The sequence below is a fragment of the Bombus pyrosoma genome, linkage group LG10 (genome assembly GCF_014825855.1).
Source record: "Bombus pyrosoma isolate SC7728 linkage group LG10, ASM1482585v1, whole genome shotgun sequence".
Lineage (NCBI taxonomy): Eukaryota > Metazoa > Arthropoda > Insecta > Hymenoptera > Apidae > Bombus > Bombus pyrosoma.
In genome coordinates, this window is record NC_057779.1 from 10,199,683 (window position 1) to 10,222,834 (window position 23,152).

Here is a 23,152-nt window from a genome sequence, read left to right on the forward strand (position 1 = left end):
ATGCAGATTAATGGAGGGTATAAGACTTTAATTGCCGACATCATCGAGGGAAGCCGGCTGCGAGGAATCATCGTAACGAGCCGGTCGAGTATCGGAATTTCACCCACCATTCGTATCCTCTCGTAACCGTGTATAAGACTGGAGGACAAGGTATAAAACGTTTTTCCCGGCTAATTAATTACCACACACCGGCCATCTTAGAGAAGACTCTTAGAGAAAAGTCGCGTCAAACGTGAACGATCAACGTGACTAAGCGAAACTCTGCTTCTCCAACCAACTATCGAACTATAATGCATTATTGTGTTGCGTCTGATCGAATGCTACGTTGAATACTTTTCTCGTGTATGCATATATATTACGAGTTTGCATTCGCGATACACGTGAAGCAGCATCGAAGAGATTTTATGATTTTAAACGTGTCGATAATCGAGAACGACAAAATTGCACTGGAGGATTCATCTTTCAGAAAGTCGAGTATAAAAATTTATCGACTGTATGCAACGTGTATTTGACCGATTCCTCGCTGAATAGGGACGAACAACTAGCAGGACGGTAGGCGATAAAATAATTCAAAATACAGAAATTTTAGCGGGCTAATTCTTGACCAATCGTATCCAAATTCTGTTTTTCCCAAAACGATGCCTTCATAAAATTTTTCTTCGCAATTTACTTTTAATAAAACTTATAACACGAATAGTCTTCGGTTATTGAAAGTTCTTTAACTAGAATTTCTTTAAACTGAACATTCTAAATAAGTTAACGCGTATTGCCTCTGATATTCTCAATAATATTCAAACATTGTACAATTCTTGTAATAACCAGTAAATAGTTTCTGAACGTTTAAGAATCCTCATTCCGTTCTCTTTATCGACCAAGACGCCACGCGTTCTTTTATACCTTCCACAGCACAGGTATCAAAGATCAGATCGTAGGATCGCCGTGACACTAGGTCCAAGGTTACACTGGAGATATCCAGATGCGATATCTAAATTGGTCATCGATACAGACCGATCCACCGGGTCACCATCGTTCTTTTCACAGTTCTACCTTTTCATCGCGCTGCTTTTATTAAATTAGCGATGGCTATCGCCTACTCGTCACGGTCCAATGAATCGTCCTTTCGACCCGTTATCCCTCCTGAACATCTCGCGTGTGCAACCACGTTTAATCGTTTTTAACGAAAGATTCGAAGCGATCGGTTTCAGATCCTCGAGGTTTCCTCCGCCGATCGCCGGCTTCTCTTGTATTTGATCCGCGCGTCGCGTCGTGTCGCGGAATCTGAGAGAGAAGGCTCGATGGCATCCCTGGTATCTCAGACACGCGTGGCATGCCGATAATTACCGATCGTAACCGCGGACACTGTTGTCAACGCGATTGAAGAACCGACACTATATCGTTTTTACAAGAACCGCGTGTTCGCGAAGTTTGTATGATAAAAAGGGAAAAATAGTTGTTAGCGAAGAAATATCAGAGATGAACTGGGAACAAAAACTGGGAATCATTTTCTAAGTGTTACTTATACACGTATACAGAAATTCCTAATTCCAATTTCATGAATTTGTCCCATTTATGTCAAGTAACAAGAGTTATCAGCAGGTTCGATATCCCAGGCTAAAGAAACGTATCACGTAGAAAAGATTCTCGGTATTCCTGCGGCTGATACGACCGGGGGAATGCACGCAACTTCCCTTTCTAATTACGACATCGTCGTCTCTAAATGCGCTGGTCTTAGAAAAAAAGATCAATTTAACTCGAATCCAAGACTATTATTATACAACGGAATATTAATACAATAGCCAACAGCACGGGATTTCCACAACAACCATGCATCGATATCTAATTTATTCTATCTATCCACCCTCGACTAGAACGTTGAGCTTGTTGATTGGAAAAAATCAATCGTGAGTGGAATAAAATTAATAATGATAATAGGTATCGATTATCACGTAATATAATGAATGTGTTCTTAGAAAACAGGTCGATATAACATCGGTATACGATGGAATATTAATACAATAGTCAATAGGAATTTCTTTTTCGCAGCATCGATTGACGTACCTGGCAAATTAATAATTAGAATGTAATAAAAATCCCTAAATACTCTTAGAAAAAAGATCGACATAATTTCGATTCAAAATTATTAACATATAGAATATCGTACAATAAAATATTCATATAACACAAAATCTCTTTCTTTGTCAAATATCCGTCGATCGATTTTTCGAACATATCGATCGCGAATAGGACGAACTTCGCAGCCTGCGGATTGATGCCAAATTACTGCCCTTCGAAAAAAAAAAAAAAAAAAAAGAAAAACGATTTAAGAGTATTTTCGTTCAACTGTATACGATACAATAGCCAACAGCGTGGAATCTTTTGCCTATCCGATAGTCATCCATCGATTTTCAATTTATACTATCCATCCACCCTCGTCGAGATACGCGCGAGCAAATCGACCGTGAATGGGACAAAATTCACAGCGTCGATTAACGCGTAAATTAATGAATAGCCGGTTGCCGTAGACACGAGAATGGCGGGTACGGATATTTCTTTTCAATAGCTGGGAATTCCATGACGTATCTGGCGAAGCACATCCGCCGTCGAAAGGGATAGAAAAAGATGAAGAAGGTGGAGGCTCGATTCTACTTCAAATACGAACCACGCCCATCCACCTCTACCCCTTTTTCTTTCTCTTACACAGGGTACCCGACCTCTGACCTCCAAGGGTAACTCGTGCTGTACGCGCTCACGCGCTCAAGATGCACGCAAGCGGTGGTACCACGCCGTTTCTCGGCGTGCAAAGAAGGAGAAAGAAGAAGATAGAATAAAGGAAGTAGGAAGAGAACGAGGGACAGAGAAGGAGAACGCATGCACAACGAGGAGAACCGTGGAAGAAAAGAGTTATAGGAGAGGAAGAAGAGCGAAGAAGGGATGTAAGAGGAAAACGAAGAGAAGGAGAAAGGGACGGAACGATAAAACCGCGGGAACATAGAGTATACAGAAAGGAGAAGAGAGGTAATTGAAGAATAGCGGATTTGAGCGTATATTATAGGCGGACGGGGGAGCCTCGATTTTTTTTGTCATCGTAAATAAGTTACGCAGGAATCCCATAAGCCGTTAATGCGAGTGAACGTCCTCCCGGTGAAACTCATACGCCGTTCCAGGATGAACGTACGATGGCCGTTGTTGATGCGTGCGGAATAGGATGGTGTTGGACGGTGGTGTAAATTCATTAGCGTTCATCCTGATCGAATTAATATCCTAGCAACGAGATTTAATATCTTATCGATAGACGCAGAGTCGCGAAAGCTCTTGAATGTTCAAGCGTAGAAACCATTTATGGGTGTGACACGTCTGTTAGATGAAAGATTTTGAAATTCCACCGTTAGCATTAACATTATGATATCATCATGATCATATTGGTAAAGTTTAAAACAAATTTGATAATGTATATAGAAATTATAAGACATGTAAAAAATTAATATGAATAGCCATCTCAAGCCTGTTAAAGATGGAACATGAATTAACTCGTCGCTCGATTGCCAGTTTGTTGAACGCATCAATCATTTCATGTTGCAATTCAAATCTGCGATATCTGTACACGTAAGAATTAAATTGATCCTAACTGAAATTGATTTATCTTTCTCAATTTCTAATTTCACGATTAGATAGAAGCTTTCGGACTAGGAAACAGCTCGGTTAACAAGTTAACACAAATGAAATCTTATCTGCAGACGGGGATAGGACATTGAGAGATCTGATCTTCGAGAGATTTCTCCGCATCCGTACGAAACATAGAAGAGGAAAGGTGGCCTGGGTGAGAGATCCCGTTTGCTATATGAGCTGTGACATTATTTAACCTTCTCTGATCGTATTTGACAATAGAAGCTAGCCGTGTCAGAGATAATAAGAGACTGAAAAGCATATAAAGCTGCGGGTCGAAGTCCTTTCACATTTCGCAATGATTGAAAACTGGCGTAGGATAGGTCGCGCAAGGCGGCATTATTATGAATTTCCTTCGTGTCCGATAAAGCCAGAAAACCCTATCGATCTTCCTAGCTCGACTGGGACGGCGAGTTTTGTAACGAGATAAATGTCCTGGCCGCCACGATTGGGTGAGGATCGAACGGATCTCCCTACGGGAAATCAGCGTGACCCCGTGGGGTCAACCTGTGCGTTCAGAGATGAGACGCCGTAAAAGAAACGTACACGTGCTTACATCGTAACAGGAAATGCGAGAAATTTCGTACCGAAACACTTCTTCCATTTGATAGACATCTTCGATTCGAAGTACTAAAGTTACAAATAGAAATTTCAATAACCCGTCATTGATACTTTCACCCCTCCTATTTTTCGATGAAAAATCTCGATGAGCTCGTTTAAGAACCTTTCACATTCCTTCAACTGTGCAAAATTAGGAAATCAATGGTTAAGTTTAACACGAAGGATTCGGTACGGAGGTAAGTACGCGCAATAGAATCTTGGTCATTAAAAATCATGACGCAAACTGTTTAGGTAATTGGATCAAATTTTCATGCGAAAGAAGGTCATTTACAAAAGCTTTCGGATAAAAATGCTTTTTCTGTTTCCGTTCTTATTTCTCGACCTTCCCTACAAGGGATCAATCTTTGAATATTCCCCTAATCGATATTCCGAACAATTAATAAGTAACAAATCTTTAAAATTTTGACTGCTTCTGATTCAACTACAATGGCTACTTTCTTATCAGTTTTTACATTTCATTTTCATAGTCGTATCAAAGTAGATACTACCAAACGATACAAAGTTTCATGTACCTGAACCTAATTAATTAGTATGTAAATTGTATAATAAATACAGCGAAGCGCGCAATACGTATCTACGTGGTCAGAAACGCCTGTACTGGAATAATATATCGAAAGTATTAATAAGGAAAAAATCCAACATCCAGACTTTGATCTACGCTAATCAAATCGAAGAAAAGAGCCTAAGGGATCACGAAAGAACAAACGCGTCAGTGAAGAGTGACAGAGTTTCGCAGAAAAAGATACGAGGGGAGTACGAATCTCGGTGTAAGAAGCGTGGCTACGTTTATTACGGGTAAATCGTCGAGACCCTCGGAAGTACAGCCGTTAATCTCGCCACGTCCGACGTGGCCGTCGATGGGGCCATAGTCCATGCACCATCTTGTCCCTTTCTTTCTCTGTCTGCCCGTGTCCAACGCCTTCCACTTCGCCGTGGACGCTCTTTCCCTCCTCGCGCGGTTTGCGTGGCGCTCGAGCACGGCGAAAATTAGCTTATTAAAATAACAATTATGGAGTCCCGTCCAGCCATTGTAGCTTGTGTCAGGGGTTAAGCGCCAGTCGTTGTAACTTAACGGGGAGGCGCGAGATGCAGATACCAGGACGGATAGGCTGTTCTACTCGATGGTTTCGTTTCGAGTGCTCTTCGTGGATATGTCGAACGTTTGGTGAATCTCGTTAGATCCTAGAAAATTCGTTCGGCGAGAAAATGACTTTAAAAGATTCGAATTTTAATTAGAAATTTTAGTTTTAAGAAATTTAGTCTTCTTAATCTTATTTTAGCGTATAATCGTCTAGACTTTTTAATTTAAGTATCATACAAATGTAATCCTAACTATAATAACAATATTGGAAACAGTAATGTATCGGAGCAAACGTGGAAATTAATCCTTTTCAAAAAGGAAAAGAACGATCTTAGTCTTTGTCGACTAGGAATATCGATTTCATCGATAGTTAATCATCCGCGAAATGGTACGACCAACAAACGTATGTTAGATAATTATAGAATCTGTAAAGTATTAATCATTGTTACGTTTATTTGCAATCATCGCAGTAACACGTCGCCGATTAGTTAAATATGTTTATGAATGTTAAAAGATTTTCTAGGAACATCCACGCGAATACAATACATTCTGTGCTTCGAGATAAATAAATGTATTAATAGAACATTAAATACGTAGAGATATGTTGAGGAATATTCTCAAGCCGCTAATGAAAATTTTCTGTTGACTATTGTAAGCTAACAGACGCCCACGAGGCACGATGTGTTAACAATTCGTTACAATAGCTTTCATTGAACGATATACCGAACACTAGTGATTACTAATTGAAGAGGATATATCTGAGATAGTTCTTGGCTCGTGAAAGACAGGGTTGAGAAATCGGAGAAGAATTCTATTAGAAGTGGTTAGATGTGAAACGATGAAATATGCAGGCAACACGGTGGTTCTACAAAGGCTCGATCAATCACTGGTTGTCAATCGGAGAAATGAATGTTTGCTCGTACCCTCTGGTAATCATTCGGAGAGACACTGTTTCTTCGGTTATTAATTGTCACATCGGACGAAGAAAGAATCGCTGGGTATTAGGAAAGAGACCTCTTGTAAAGAAGTTATTAAGTTAATCTCCTGGTACAAGCTTTTAGCGATCGCGGTTCATCGAAAGGTCAGAGAACGCTATTTAACTCTGTCAGCGGTAATGTTGAGCCTAGGATATACCCCCTCGAAATGTGTCGACCATGAACCTAACCACGTCGACCACGTTTACTTAATGAGTACAAAAACGTAACTGGGATATCGTTAGACATCGCGTTGCGTTAATGCACTTTCTCGAGAACCGACTCAAGGTATTTAGAACAATAATGTCAAAATCAATTATTAGAATTGATAATTAACCTATTGACCGAGTCTGCTTCGTGTCTACTATGAAAGAAATTTCTCGCATCTTCGGGGAAATACTGTTTATGATTGGAAAGACGTCTGTGAATGTGCATCCCCGTTCATAAGTATTAGTGTACCTGTTAGTTCCATGCGAAACGTAATCAGTCGAACTTTTTATTCGTACAAGACAGCGATTTCAAAATTGCCAAAAATTTCATCAATGACGGAGTGAGAAAAATACAGTGGATTAGAAAAAATGTAGCTGTCTTACTTCCGATTAATAAGACTCTTGAATCTTTGAAATTATTAAATTTTTAAACTTGAAACGAAATAATAATCTCAAGGGTTTTCACACGATCCTAATAATTCTTTAGATTTATCCGATTCTGCATAAATTTTCTAACAGGTGCTTAGGTACCTGTGAACGATAATACGAATGACAAATTTGTAGATGTAATCGTCTCGTTCAATGGCAAAAAGAAACGTGCCATATTTTTAAAATTATGCTTCTATCACGCTACAAAGCAATCGGACTAGCATCTCTTCCGCTGGTTCTTCCTTTTAGTTAGGAACAGCAAAGCCTAGGTAAAACCTATAACGCCAACGCAGCGTTCGACATCCCAGAGACATGAATGCCCGCAAAGAAACGACACGAGCGTTCCCATCTTTAGCACGTCGACCAAGCAAACGTGTTTCCGTGGTTAAAGAGGAATTTTCGCGCGGTGTAGTATTCAAAGATGGTTTCGCGAGGAGGCACTCTTTAAAGGAGGTCGAAAGGTGTTAAAGGGCGCTAAGGAGGGCGTGTCACCGTCCATTAAAAAAACTTGGAGAATGCATCGGCTGGTGTTAAGCGGCAACGTAGCCATTCAACGGCGTAACCCTTGCTAATTTTCCAGCATAAAGCTACCGGCGCGAAGGTTTAACATTGGAATAAATAAGTATATCCTGACAGTGGTGACCGTTTACGCGGAGGTGCGAAGTGGGGCTCGAATAACGTACGCCGCGCGACGACGCAAACTAACACGCGACCGACAACGCGCGCATATATAAATGATAATTCATTTTACGCCCGTTAGCGCCTGCATGTATGAGCACCCTGTTCTCATCATGCGAAACCAACCCCTGAATCGCTATCCATCATTCTTCCTGCATCGGTCAAATAGAAGACGTTGTCGTTAAGCGCGATTCTCGAAGCGATTGTATCTTGTTCGTTGAGTTAAAAAGGATTTGTTTAAAGAAGTAGTTTTTAGATTGTACACAGAATGAAGTAATTCGTTACTATGTATAGCTTCTAATCCCCCCAAAAAATATATATATATTAAAAAATGTAGTTTTTAACCCTTAATTATTGAATTGTGAAATATATAGCATCAACCCTTAATTTTTCTAAGAACTACTTGTCATATAAATTTCGCGGAAAATCTGCGTTTTCATTTATATACTTTAAACAAGAACCCTGAAAGAGTTTTTCTCCTCCGTGTTCCTTAAGTCTTATTTTTGACACGAACACACTGTACCTCGGGGTTTGCCGTTCGATTTCATGCACAAGAGCCCGAGAGGGCCCACCGTATAAATTTCATTCATTTTTTCGTACGTCGCGAGCGATTCGGGCTCATTAAGTCGCGCACGCGACCGAGAATAAACGTCCGGGCGGGCGTGAAGCGAATGAATATAAATACGCGAGCGTAATTGGACCATCACATCCGGGCTATTTATCGGTGAACCGGCCCGTAATTTAAAAAGTCCCTTTTTAGCGGCGATTACGCGATTCGCTCGCGTTTGCTCGACTTCCAACCGATCGAAACACCATCCCTCGAGCAATTCCATTAAACACGACGTTCATCGATACTTAAAAAGGAAAGTAAAACGGAGAATTATGTAAAATATTTTTTATTACGTTCGAGAATGGGAATTTGTTGTAAAAAAATGCGAAAATCAAGGATTATCGAAGATTGCATAACTTTCAACCGATCGAGAATTAAAATAACCATCTCTAAAGAATTTTATTAATTTCTGTATTCGCTAACATTTAAAAGGGACGCTATTATTCTGTGGAAGATTAAACTGGAGTGTTATGTATAATAATTTTGCGCTAGATTCGCGAAAGCGATTTGATGGCGAAAAAGTTAAGGACGCGAATAATAATCGAGGATTTTTTTCCTTAATGCAGTAATTTCTTGTTTTCGTGTTAATCTCATTAATAAGCGATATGAAAGAATTTACCTACGTGACATATTCGAGGCTCTGTAGACCAGGGACGTTTAAACGTCATAAAGAAATTCACAAATAAGAATCGCAAAACGTCGTTGCAGCTCTTACCACGACAGTTTTCTTGTCGATGATGTTCCATAAACAATGTCGCGACGGAGGATGATACACCCTGATTTACTCCGCTGTTGCTTCTGTTATTACGTACATATAAGAGATAACTGTCCGCGAGCACGTGCATATTTCATGCAAAAAATCTATTAAATTGCATCTTGGAGTACCGACTGGTGACATAAAAACTTGCTTCGTGAGACATCGTTAAGAGAAAGATCAACTATAAAGATAACAAATATTTCTACCCTTAACGAAATTCATCCGATATTTAACACGTTTTTCGCTTTCTTACGATCTTAAATGCATTCTCATTATAATATTACGGGCTACGATATTACGAGAGTAAGAGCTCTCATCGAAAATTATAAATAAATCAAAATATAAGCGTAATTTCGAAAATGAAAGCATAAATCGTGTAGTTTCGCGATATAAGCGGTGCGACTCTAAAGGATCAAAATTAATTAAGAACGTGCAAAGGATCGAGTTTCAATTGCCTCTGGATATAAAATAGACGATGGGAAAAACCAAATATTGGACATGTTCTGATATTTTCCATTTTTTAAAAGATTGTATCTCTGACTTGGAATTTTCACGAACAACCTGCAACATATAGCAATGAAACGCAAAATGTAATCTGAAACACTTCGAGTCGCTCCGAATATCTACTTACGTACGTGTGATTGAACAGATGTTCAATTTGTACGTTCAAAGACATTCAAAACCTATCAAATCTTTCCGAAGGTCTAAATTTTCAAGATTTATCGTAACTTTAACAATTGAAAATTCATCGAGAGTGAAGATTTAAGATTAAGATTTAAGAAAAATTCTGAAGAATTTTAAGCGTGAACTCGAATTTTTACGATATTGGAAATTTCCAATCGCTTTGTAACTGAGCTTCAAATGCCCACGTCTATGGGCAACATGCATAAAGCAACGTACTGCATCTTCACCAAGAAAAGCCGTTATTAAACGGATATTAAAATTTCCTGTATCTAAGTCGTTCTTTCCTCGACGTGCCGGTTTAAGCAATGCTCTGGAAAGGAGTGTGAACTCGTGGTACACACGAAGAGAGTCAGAGAGTTGTGTATGGTGGACCGGGCGGCACTCTGCCAGCCACTTCCAGATATGATCGTCGTAAAATAAATTGCCGGCGTGTAAGGGCCGCGTGGGAGTAAATTACGAGAATAAATAAGGCGTAAACGACCACGGAGGGAACTTTGAACCTCTTTAAGCCTAGGAACCCGAGTGTGGGCGCCGAGGACTTTTAGATCCGAACGGACGGGGCATAGGTGTCACGGAGACAGGGCCGTAGCGAACACAACGTCGTCGACAGGTGAACTGGCTTTTCTCTTGCACTATTGAAAGCTTACACGTGTTCGTACATGACGGCGTTCGAAAGAAACTTGATAGATATTGATGAATAGGCTAACGCCATTTGGAATATCTTTTGAACAAACTGTGGATGTTAATTTTATATTTTCACGAGCATAAGTAAAATTGTTTCAACTTCTGGATAGCACAGCGAGGAGTTTATTTTGAATATTCTACAACACATAAACGGCCTCAGACTATTCCTGAATTTCTAGTTATTATTTTACAGGTAGGTTAAGGGGAGGTAGTTTTCGGCTATCTTTACTCCCTCTAGCATTTAAAGACCAAGATTATACAGTAACATAACAAGTAACATATCTGGACTTGTTTAAAAATTGTTTCTTTTTCAATCTTCTAAATGACATTCACTAAAAAAAAATTGCATGCAAAAAGACTGAAAAAGATCTAATAAAGTACCGATTTCTCCTAGGCATGACATAATGAACGCGATGCGCCGTAAAAGTTTATGTAAAGTAATAATAGTTTTCTCCGTAATTGGGCAAGCTGCGGTACCATAGATATAATTAATCGTCCTAGCAACGCGATTCTCGAACTCTTATCATCCGTGTCCAATAACAATGTGAAAGAAAAAGAACGCATTGCACCATGTACGTACCATTAAACTCAAACTATGAAAAATAAGAAAAATCGAAAGCAGAAAAGTGTATCTGTGAGTAACATAAGAATAAAATTCGTGGAAGGGTCTAAGCCGCTAATCTACGGTCCACGTCTAATCTACACCCCGTATAAACGATCGAGGCCGCTCCAAAAATTTCCTTTCATTTTGCCGCCACGAGAAAACAACGATCTAAAACTCCAGAGCAATCGTAACCGCTGATATTCTCCCTACTCTCTCATCGAAACAGTTACTATCCGAACAGGTTTCTAACGATTCCATATTTCCATGTGATACAACAAATCTGGTTCCGAAACGATCTTCCCTCCCCTTTCTTCGATCTGAATCAAAAAGAAGAACCACCGAAATTCCCTCTCTGAAACGAAATTCGATTCGATCGTCAGAAAGCGATCTTTACAATAAGAGAAAAGAGAGAACTGTTTCGAAATGAACGAAAATATCTATCGAACGCGAGTAAATAGGCTGTTGGTCGAGAAAGGGGTTCGTCGGGGTCGAGCAGCCCGGCCCTGTCCCACCGATAAAACCTCGCTGATCCGCCGTTGATACTCGTTGCCCGTAATCTGAAGATCCTTCGCCGGGTACGCGAGAGGGAACGTCTGGAATCGGAATCGTGGCTCCATGAAAGCGGCATGGAGAGTAAGAGAGCGAGAGAGAAAGAGAGAGAGAGAGAGAGAGAGAAAGAGAGAAAGAGGGAGAGAAGGAGAGAGAAAGAGGGAAAGAGAAAAGGAGGGCGGCGATAAGAGGACGAAGCGAGAAAGGGAGTAGTAGGGGATCCTCCTTGGAGAGTCGTCCTCCGAGGTGTCGGCAAACAGGGCCGTTCGACGAGTGGTTCGACGCCGGTGGTCCAGCACGGTAATGCCTTAGTTTCCATGCAAACTGGCCGTACGCCTCCATACCTTACGCATAACCGGATATTAACATGGGAAGTGGCCGATGAGACTCTCCCTTGGCTCGTCGTTGTCCTCCTCTCTTGCCGGTCGCCACTTGCTCCTTCTCCCTCTCTCTTCCTCTTGCTTTCTTCGTTTCACCTTCGCGGATCTCTCCACGGATCCTTTCTCTGCTCGTTCTCGAGCGAGTGAGTAGGGTAGGAAGGTGGGAAAAATATATGGGAGATCGTGATCTCGATCGAGCCTATAAAACGTGTCCCCGCCGATCGCAAAACTATCCGCAGGATCGAGCAGCGGCCCTGGCGATCGCAGCAGCCTCAGATCTATTCTAAAGATAACGGCGATTATTCGTTCGATCGCGATTTAATCGATGGTTAGCCCGCGATCACTGCGGCGATCGATTAAAGCGATCGGCTGACGCGCGAACGATCCTGCAAAACGGTTCAAAGACGTTCCTAGTTGCGTGAACAGGGCGTTTTTCTCGTAGCGTTCACGAAGTTCATGGCGTTCTCACGTGCCACAAATTCGAGTTACACTCGCGTTCCCTCGACGCGATAATCCGACGAAGGGGAATCTGGATTGCCACGTTGGTAGCCTCGAGTGGTGAACTCTGATATAAAAGCACCTATACATCGCGGTGTGTGTAACGAGCGCGTGACTCGCCACGGATGCATCGTCGTTGCCTCGATTTCTTTCGCAAATTGCAGGCATATTGGATCGATACGTCGATCGAATCATCATTGAACTCAATTTGTTGGCAAGTTACGGCCTGCCCATCGGCTCGATCCCGATCCAGATACACGTTGGTGTTGCATCTCCTCGTCTTTACTTTGTTGTTGCATGCATTTCGACGCGTACGTGCAGGGAACACGGCTCGTTCTCAGTCGAGTATCAGAGACAAACGACGATCACGTAACAGCATCGCGTCATGGTTTTCGAGGGAACGCGGTAGTTAGCGTTGATTACACCTCCGAACGACCCTGCCGCCCCGATGATGCACGAGCCCGATGTTCGTCGCGGATGAACGCGAAGGGCGAGAAACGTTGTCGATATACTAAAACGATCCTGCGGTAACGGATAAGTGTATTAGCTTTTTACGCCAGTGAGACTGATTTACGTTGTTGCTCGTAGTAACTGCTCGGTCCATTTTTTAAGTAGCCGATGATACATATATATTTGTCATAACTCTGATACATGACTGTTAAATTGTTAAAACGTAGAAGATCACGAAAAAATAATTACGATATATAGTTCTTAATTTGTTAAAATAACTATAATATACGATTCTGAAATTGTTTGCAGCGCAGAATATCGAGAATCGACATTAATTGGAAAAGAAACAAGATCGAAATACTCTCCAATCCAATATTATCAAAATCCAATTTATATCAGCTTTTCGTTGGATCAGTTTTCTTTTATCTGTAATTTGAAGTAAGTAAATTGATTAAATTCTTGTATCGCATCGTTTACTATTTCGAAAGAATGACCATCCTCTTGCAAACATGTCCTCTTGCAATGTAAAGAATATTGTCAGAAATCATACGATCATCCTGGAAGAGTAACGACCACGTCTGGATTAACATTCTACTAATAACTTGCTCGCAACCAAGAAATCACGATAAGCAAAAAATGTAGTCGTCTGTAAAACACTTGTTCGTAGAAGGGCATTTCCAACGAGCCATGCGAGGGATAAAGAAACGAGTAACGATGATTGTCGAAGCTGTGTAGGTTTGCTTAGAGTATCTCGCGGTATTTTGCCCGCAAAATCCCGCGGCGATCGCGTGCATCGCGATGGAGTATATAACGCCGTGCAATAAAAACTTCAAGCGCTCCGGGTAATTAAACGCGCACACAAACCTTTCGGTCACGCCAGTTCTTACGCTCGGACCTTTATCCACCGATAATTCATCGATAAGTTCACCACTAAACAAAATGTTGTTTACGAGCATGCAAGTGGATCTATTGCGCATCCCATCCCTGTTCGTACTGGTCGTTCCTCGAACGATTTCTAATCCGTAGGTGGAAGGATGCCTAATGAAAACGTTGCCGGAGAAGCTTGTTTTCTAACGATCCGCTCAAACCGGTAGCGATACGCCACTCACGGAATTACCAGGGAGACGACATTTTACACGGCGATAGTCCTACTCTTCTAGAGATCAACCCACGTGATGGAAGGACAGATTCTCATGGACTAGGGCTATTCGCCTTTCGAGAATCAACCATATGGGATTCCATGATCTGTAACTAATGGCCACGGAAAACAGCTCTAGTTGCTTTACATAAACCTTTATAAAAGTTGTGTTGCTTATTAATTAAACACACGTAATTGAAAGATGAAAAGGGTATTAGTATTTCGAGCGTCGTTCATGCATTTAAATATGTACACTACGGACCAAAAATTTACACTCACTTTCGTGATTATATCATTTATATCATTTATATTTATAACTGTCAATAGCGATTTCGTTTCTTTCGATGGACTTTCGCCTAAAAAGTTTTATACAGTACCAGAATTCTAATTCTTTCGTTAAGATTTGAAAATTGTAACCTGGCCTTTCCCAACGCATTGACTACGGATTGCAAACTTTTGGCCGATAGTGTATACACCTCGATAATTATAAAACCATCTACGTCACGAACAAGTCTTTCCCATTGCGAAGATAAAAATCTGCCGGTCGAATAAATTCTTCGAACCGGAAATAACCGTGAACGAAATTCAAGTTCCAGCGTAATCTCGTGAAAGATTCCCACGTTACCAATTGCGTGACAGCGTCACACGATTATCGTAATGGCTGGCTGATGGTCAGGACGCGCGAGAAACCGATCGATCGACTTGAAGAGCGAGCGAGAGCAGAATAAGGCAGACGGATTCCCGATGAACTTCTAAACCGAAAAGGCGATTGGTTCGTCCTGGTAATCTCTGATCTATAGACGCATCTATGGCCGTGAGACGGGAGCAGGAGCCGTGCCATAAACATAACCTATACGCGGAGAAACGATTGTGACTCGAACACGAGGACACGACGGTCTCGTGGCTCTCCTCCTGGGTACCGGGAGTTCAACAGGTTCCCTATCACTTTTCCCTATTGCTCGCACGGTGTGCGACAGTTATTAGTCAAGATTAGCCGCGGTGTACGTGGGAGCATCGGCCCTAACGGCGTGCCTGTATTTTGACAGGGCTCATCTCGAAATTAATCGGCACTCGTTCCGTGCCTGCGGGATTACGATTTGTCTGTATTATCCTCGTATAACCAACGGGCGTTGCGAGTATCCCTCTTGTATGAATCCTCGCCGAGATCCCCTTCTCAACGTCGTTGCGCCTTTCTATCGGCTGCGACCGGGTCGTTTTACTCTTCCGAGAATTAAGATTTCTGCCAGAGAGCCGCCGCGCGTGAAATCCTTCTCCAACGTTTTCACCGTTAGAGCGCACGGTGTATTGAGTGTACACTGCTCGAGCCACATGAAACCACGAGTACACGCATCGGGAACGACCGTCTGCGACTTGGCTTGTATGATTAGGCGCGTTCGTGCTCGAACGCTCGATGGAACGTTCTCCATTATTCCAGCGTCAGAGGACGTTCCTCGTGGAAATTGACGAACGTGCGCCGAGAAGGCTCGGTACTAAGTAAGAGTTCGAGCTGGATGGGTCAAGCTTCGTTCGATGGAACTTGGACAGCTGGTTCGATCGCAGCATGCCCGTTTTTCGTGTTCCGCGCGAGTGAAGACGGTGAAGAGGCTGGTTCTATGTGTCGCGCTTCTTCGAACGCTAATTGCATTCGAAACGCCAGTTTCAGCTATCAACGGGATTTCATTGAAGTCACCTAGTCGAATGGAAGGGTAGTGAAAGGTTTCGGTTAGTCGTTGACGCGACCTGTCAGCGTGAGATCGGGCGTGATTGGAAACAAACGTTTCTGTGGTATCACGAAGGATCTCATGCACCGTTAGCTTTGTCGTCGTCGAACGATGAGTTTCAGATTGAGACAATATAATTCGTTCTATTCAAACGCTGGTTATACATGATTTTATTAAGTCGTGCCTGTGAGAATGTGGTTTCATGGTCTCCTATAAATGACTGTCAAATGACGCGCACGGGTGAATAGAGAATAGCAGATAGTTACAAAGTATAGCAACGCGTATGCCTTTTATTTTAGTTCCACAGCTGCAGTGTTATCCATATGTTGCATCCTGCCCGAGATGATTGCTTGTTCCAATTGAACACCTGGTATCTGCGTTTTAAGTGGCGCGCGTGCATGACCTCGCGTGTAAACCTTATCCTAAATCTAACGAGTTTACTAAACCTACTCGATAAAATTTATATTATTATGTATTTCGAATAATTGTCATTTAAATGATGCTATAGTTCGTGCTATCTTTCATAACTTTTCTTCAAAATTCCTCTTAAATAGTTGGTACTAGAATCTTGGTAATACGTATCGTCCTAGAGTGATTTTACGCACGGCGGATTTTAGCAACTGTCATTGTCAAATATCATTGTCTTTCATCGAAACACTTTCAATCAAATTTATCAATCAATTTTCAAGCAGGACTGCTATATTTATTTTCATTCGCTGCAATAATTACACAGCGGCAACGAAACTTTAGTCATAAATATCTTTAAAAATCATTATCTAGTATCTAACCGTATAATGAATTATTTTTACAAAACAAAATGACCAAACACGATCAACGTGTATTGGATCGTTTCTTTCACCTACAAATATTCGTCTTAGATCGATTAACTCTCTCCAGTCCAAGTATCCGGCAAACATTCCTCGACGACTCCAGGAAGCCGTTTAGTTGGACGTTCGTCGAAATTCGATAACGACGTGGCGCTGGCTGACAACCGCAGTCGGGTAGCCACGCGTAGAACCTAACAGCCTAGCGCATGCCTTTATCCGTGTATCGATGTATAACGAAAGAAGACGCGCGAATAACGCCGCCGGCGTCGTGTACGACGTAGGAACCTGATTAACAGCTGGTTTTTCATGGCCACGAGTGTAGACCACCCCCGTGGACGTCGCATACACGTATCGACGCGCTTATACATCCAGTACGTATCGTCACGTTCGCGCAAGGATTCATAACGTGAGGTAGATTATGGCCGTGTCGCGGCATAGTACCCGCATCGTATCTCATTCGTGTGTCATCGTTGTCGACGTCGCAGTAGCCGGTTGACGGAAGGCCTACGCGAAAATTAGAGGCTACCTCCGGCGTTGATGTCTAACTTTTATGTAAACTTCTCTGTAGTTAAATCGATCGAGATAACGTTTCCTAAATTTGCTAATTTTATTACTCGGCTGTATAATTATTGTTTAACTTCTCATGAATGAATAATTTCTGTGAAGGAAATATCATAAATAATTATGAAATTTAAGGTGAATTTAAACTTCAACTTAATCAAGAAGGTTAATCAATGAATTCTTTTAATAAAATCTTCGGTTAGAAAATTGAAGAGTCGTACGAGGAAGGAAGAATATTGATAGAGCGTTACCAGGGAGATTGATTAATGGAACCGTGATTATCGAGCTTCCTTGAGAAAAGTCATGGAAATATATATATATATATATGCAATTAATAGATTAAGATAGTAGAAACATAGACCGGCAATTTAGAAATCAGTCGATGTTTCTGTTTAATCCATCAAACTCTACGATTTATCTTCGACTTAACCCGATATGTACATACAATCTTCTCGCGCTCGTTTAAAGTCATCAAACGCATTAATTATCTGTCGTCCAACGAAAATAAATTGCTCGTAGGCTCTATCGAGAGCACTCTGCATCCCTAATCATTCGCAAACAATACCATAATCGTAGATTTTTCCATTTCACGAGTGTGAATTTCAAAAAACGATCTCTCATTGAATTTCTTTAGCGCAAATATAACTTACATTAAGCCGCTGTGCGATAAAAATCGATAATAACGAATACTCAACACAATTGAAAAAATGAAACCTGAGCAGAGATTTGTTTCACCTGTCAAAGTACTAATGTCTTGTACATTTTATGTTACGCGTATTTTATACACTTTTGCGTCGTTCAATTTCCCATATACGCATAAAAATTCATAGTCTGACAATCAACTACAACTTCGACGTTATAAGAGAATAACGTTGCGAATAAAATATTCATTTGCTGAAGGAAATGATTATTTCTTCTGAAATCTTGACACGCTCAGAACTATTGATCGGTAGTGTACATCGACGATCATTTGTACGCATGATCCAAATGTATTGTAACGTCGAGGCTTTCCTATGAATAATGATAGCCCTCGCGGATCGATCCGTCATCGAGCGTAACGGGAAAATATTAAAACGTCCAAGTGAAAATGACAGATTCAGATCTGACAGCGCTAATTGCGTTCGAAGGGGTCTCTCGGGGTTCTGCGGCGGAACGCGAGCGGAAAGTGAGAGCTCAAACGAGCGAGGCGAGCAGCGATTTGCACGCACGACACGCCTATCGCAAATACGGATTAATGAACTGCATACGCCACGGCGGAGCATTGCGAGTGATCTAAGCCCGATAAAGGCGAGACTATATCTTCTGGGTAACGGCAATCCATAATGCACCGGGTGAGTAACCGCCGTGCCTGAACCTTAATTTATATCGTTCGCTTAGAGTATCCGACGTGCTTTCATCCGCCGATACTTCAGATCCTGCGAGTCGCCGCGTAAATTATTCTCTCGTCTTTGTTGCCGCGCAACAATTCCTGCATATCCGAGATAAGGAAAATGAAATGTCGATCGACGATTTTAAAATGCAGCTTCATTCGATGCAGGGTGCTTGTACGAGACGCGTGCAGAAATTATTACGGTGGTTGGAGTTCAAAGGTAGTTACGCGTACATTGTAGTTAAGTAGTGATTGATTTATTTGATCGCAGGTAATCTTGAAATTAATCTTTGGTGAAGGGAGATAAATTTTCTGAATTTAGTGGTTGCTGGTTTTAGCAATTGTTAGTTGATATGGAAAATTCGAGACTTTCTTTCAATCTCATTTATTGCCATGATACGACACATTTAATTTAATCGAATAAAAAAATTTCAATTAGACGAATAGAGACGAATCTCTGACGAATATTAGAGTAGCTTGATCCTATCTATATAAGAGTGTAACTTACCACCCTTGTATCTCATTTGTTTCCCGGTCTTTTACGCCCCCATCTGAAGCCGCTTCGCTGCCTGAGTCATGTACCGGGTGAAAATTTGTAGCAAGCCTCTTTTTAAAACTATAATCGATCGTTTCGAAACGATATTATTTACCATCAGTGTTAGAAAGAACATGTGAGTAATACTGATACGCGATACTCTTACCGATTCTACTTAAACGAGGAGATGCGTTTTATACCAGACGTTAGGATCTCTAATAACACTTTGTATTCGTAATGCATTCCTCGACGCAATTTCTTCCTCTGGAACTATAAATTTTCTATTCTGCTCGTTTTGCCTTCGAAATTAGGGTTCTTTGAACTCAGTATAATCGTTCGACAAAGGTTTCTGGTGTATTGCGAATAAATAATTATTTGTGCATAGAAATATTTATAATCTCGATCAAGAAATAAGCATTTACTAATCTTGTGAAAATTTATAGTAGATAATAATATCAACAATAATAATTATATACCAACTTAAAAATTTTCAAAGATTACGGCAGCACCATAAACAATAAAACATTAAAATTCCCACAGAAATCTACCAAAAAATTTGTTATAGAAACTCTATCGAACACAGTGAGAAAAGGAATCAATTGGAAGAGATTTATTCATAATTATATGGAGCGCCATCGACTAAATCCGTGATGATGATTTTTCTCGTGCCAACTACCATCGGACGGCGGTAAGGAACGATGCCGTAAAACACGTGACACCAAGAAGCGTGAAGGTACTGCACACGGTGACCGGATCGATCTGCGTTCCACCATCTTGCTATCGAAGACCTTGGCGAATTAACGGAGTAACCAGTGGGACACCGGGTAGCGTTCGGACAGAGTAGGGTTACAACACGTACCCGTGGCCCGAGACCACCCACAGGTTGAATCGATCAGCAACTGATACCCTTGAAGAGCGAGCAAGAGGCCAGGGAAGAGATAAAGAAGAGGAGTTACAGGTGTACCAGGGCTGCTTATACGGCCGCGGAACGCGCTCAATTCACGATAACAGCCGTTCGCGCCCGCGCTTCTTCGCCTTTCAGGACGAAACAGGGCGCGGAGGCATCTCGACGTCGATTTTATCGCGTCAGGATTGAACTACGGTTTTCGAACGCGAAATCTCGGTGAATTTCGCGTGAACCGTCGGTGGATGGCTCTCATTAAATGATATGGTTGGTGTAGATTAAGGGAACAGAGTATAGGAGAGATTATGGGACAGGGAAAGTAGGAATTAAAGGAATTATTTAATCATTTTATTATCATAAGAAAGCATCCAAATGCTGAATGCGTTTCAAATAGGATTTTTGTCGAGTAAAAGTTATATAAAATACAGGTAATAATTGTGATAACATCTACGTGTTTGTTACTTTATAAGGATATAGCAATTTTAGTAAAGAGTTAAGGGATAATTACTTTGATATGGTAACTCTCGAAGAAATTCAAGTTTCATCTGCTTGTCACAAGTCTACTTTACTCTAAAAGTCATTAACTGCGACCAATTATACTTAACAATATCCTAATCTCTGTACTTCCAAAAGGTACGAAAAGACCATTCAAAAGACCAAATTGAAGAACCAGTTCCAAGTACGAAGCAGGTAAGGGACTTATCGATAAAAATAACCAATCGGCACGCACGTAGGAGCTTACCAAAAAGCGAATCGGCGAAGCAGTGTGCGAATGTCCGCGAAAGCCGAACGATATCGTAAATTCCGGCAATTATCCTTAATTAATAAGTATCCAGTTTAGTCGAGCGGTGGTGGACGTATACGAAGGGGCAGACGCGCGCCCCAGCACGAATTTAATGCCGACTGTGGGAAATTTAGATGAGAAGCCCGAGTCCCTGAGTCCACGGACCGTAAAGCAAGCGGTTTATTGGTGAAGCGGCGAAACGCGCTATTCGACTGACACTTTCATTACCGTCTTTCTAATTGCCCGCCATTTAGGTAAACGTATACAAGCACCGTAATCCGGGATTCGTCGTTTGCACGGCCGCGTCACCGGATTTGGATCCTTCGAATGTCTGGCCTCGAGCAGCCGCGACAACTTGAAGGCAAGCGAAACGACCTTATCCTTACTTCTGCCGATCTTTAATCTTCCGTGTGAACACATGGTTTTTACGTTTGATGATAAGAAAATGATACGGGAATAGTCGGGTAGGTTGAGAGTTTGGTAATCTAAAAAGAGAAGATGAAGAGAGAATAAGTGGTTGCGGAAATATTTGTAGGATTAAGACGGTGTTGACGAATTGTCTTTATTTTCTTCGGTTTGGTAATCGAATTATTTTTTGTCAGAAAGCAGATTAATCGATTTTATTGAAGTTAATTGTTTGATTCGCCAGAAGTAATACATTAATCGTGCGTTTTGGTGCTGAAAGTAGGAAACTTTTGGAAAAGGGAATTGGCCAGCTTTGTCTTTGAATGGCTCAACTGCCTCGACTCAATTGCTCGATTAGTTCGTAAATCATTACGTTATTTGTCATTTCTTCCCCTGCGGTTTATCTTAAAATTAAAATTCCTAAAATAACCTATTTATAGTAGCTATCTCAACATCGACACGCGGTAAGAACTGACCTGGAAAGCTTCCAAAAAATGACCGGTGAGGCCTGCTGAACTCGAGAAGTGAATCAGAGAAAAAACTAGAATTTGGTCACCGAAAAAGGAGGAAAAGAAATGATAAAAGGGACGCAGCTGCGGCGGTCGATCCGTTTAGCACGATTAACACCGTCGTTCCAGGATAGCACCGCCCCACCTGTCCGATCTGCTGGCCGAACGACAAATATCCGTTTCCACGGAATCGGGTTCTGTGTTACCAGCAGTTTTCGTTTCATCTAAAATTCACGAGAGACAGACGCGACTAATGGCCGCTGCCCGTGCCCGTATCCGTGGACGCTTCAGCTCGGTCGTTTCGAAAGTGGAGAACTCCCGGTGAAGACCGTGCGGCTCATTGAAATTCAAATGTCAATCTCGAGTGTACGAGCATATATACTAACGAGACTGGCGAGGAGAAGAGACGGGACGAGGGGAGGAACGTGAATGCGGAGTGCTTTTCGTGTCGTGATGTCGAAAACGGCCGCCGGATCGCGCCCATGTTTGCTCTCGAATTCTGCCGGCCGAAGGATCTCAAGTTCCAAGGCTGCCTTCGGTCTTGTCAATGTTGTTTTATAACCACGCTCTCGGAAACCTCGGTATGGTGCTCCTCTTTAAAATTCGAACAGGTTCACTTCCTTGAAATCCTTTATCGCTGACGTCGAACTAGAACGGTGCTTTCAAGCGTTTCAACATTTTGTGAAAATTTATTTCAGCTGACAATATATTTAGAATCTTTTTGGTTATTATCGGTGACGAACTTGGTCACCGCTAATTATTTCTTTTATTCGTCTACTCTTAAATTATATCTCGGTAGAATTTCTTCTATATGATCAATTAAACTAGCGTTGATTGAAGCCACTTATTTGGACGTTAGCTTCTATTACATACGTTTCAGTTACATAAATTGCTTGTTGCTCGTTAGATTCATATAAATCGAGTACCTTTACTTTGTCAATTTACCTTATGAGAACACGATTATAGTTCTAGATCAATATCTAAAAACGTTTAAGGAATTACGATCTATGAATAAAGAAATTACAAATAGAATATGGACATAAAAATGTTTTAATGTCCTAAATGGACATTAAAATTCACCCCGAAAAGTTGGAAAATTCTCAATCAACATATATCTGGTTCAAGCCGTCGACTCTGATTTGACCATGTTTGAAGAAGCCTCAACCAGCTCGAAGTCACGTAAACGTTGCCGTAGTGTTCAGTATTTCACACAGGCGGGTTGTCCAACGAATACAGATTTATGACACCGCGTTCATTGAAAAAAGGTGCCGTCTTCCTGCTCCTGGAAAGTATCGCGATCGAAGCTGTACTCAAGGGAGAGGATTCACCATGTGAACACATAATGATCGGCAAGCGGCGGAACGGAACGGTGCGGTGTGAGGCGGGCAGAGTCGCGCATAAACGAATAATAAAGCGGCCGGCGTAATATTTCAAGATGGCGCGCTACGTGCTCGGTAGATGGCACAGCTCGATATTATTTAGCGTCCTGGGGTCGCACCCACTTAACCCTATCCGGCGCGCGGAGCGA

General features: G+C 41.6%; 1 protein-coding gene across 4 annotated transcripts in view; it reads left to right on the forward strand.

Moving 5' to 3' along the window:
* LOC122571611 overlaps positions 1-23,152 on the forward strand; it is a 192,189-nt gene that overhangs the window by 141,126 nt on the left and 27,911 nt on the right. For 2 of the 4 annotated variants that reach the window (XM_043735578.1, XM_043735579.1), the window contains one exon: positions 2,702-3,014. The exons of 1 other annotated variant lie outside the window; for it this stretch is intronic. In XM_043735578.1, the coding sequence (XP_043591513.1) occupies positions 2,702-2,992 (291 nt within the window). In that variant the 3' untranslated portion in view covers positions 2,993-3,014. Of the gene's footprint in view, positions 1-2,701; positions 3,015-13,897; positions 14,031-23,152 lie in introns of those variants that run through there. One more of the 4 variants, XM_043735581.1, reaches the window with a different exon arrangement.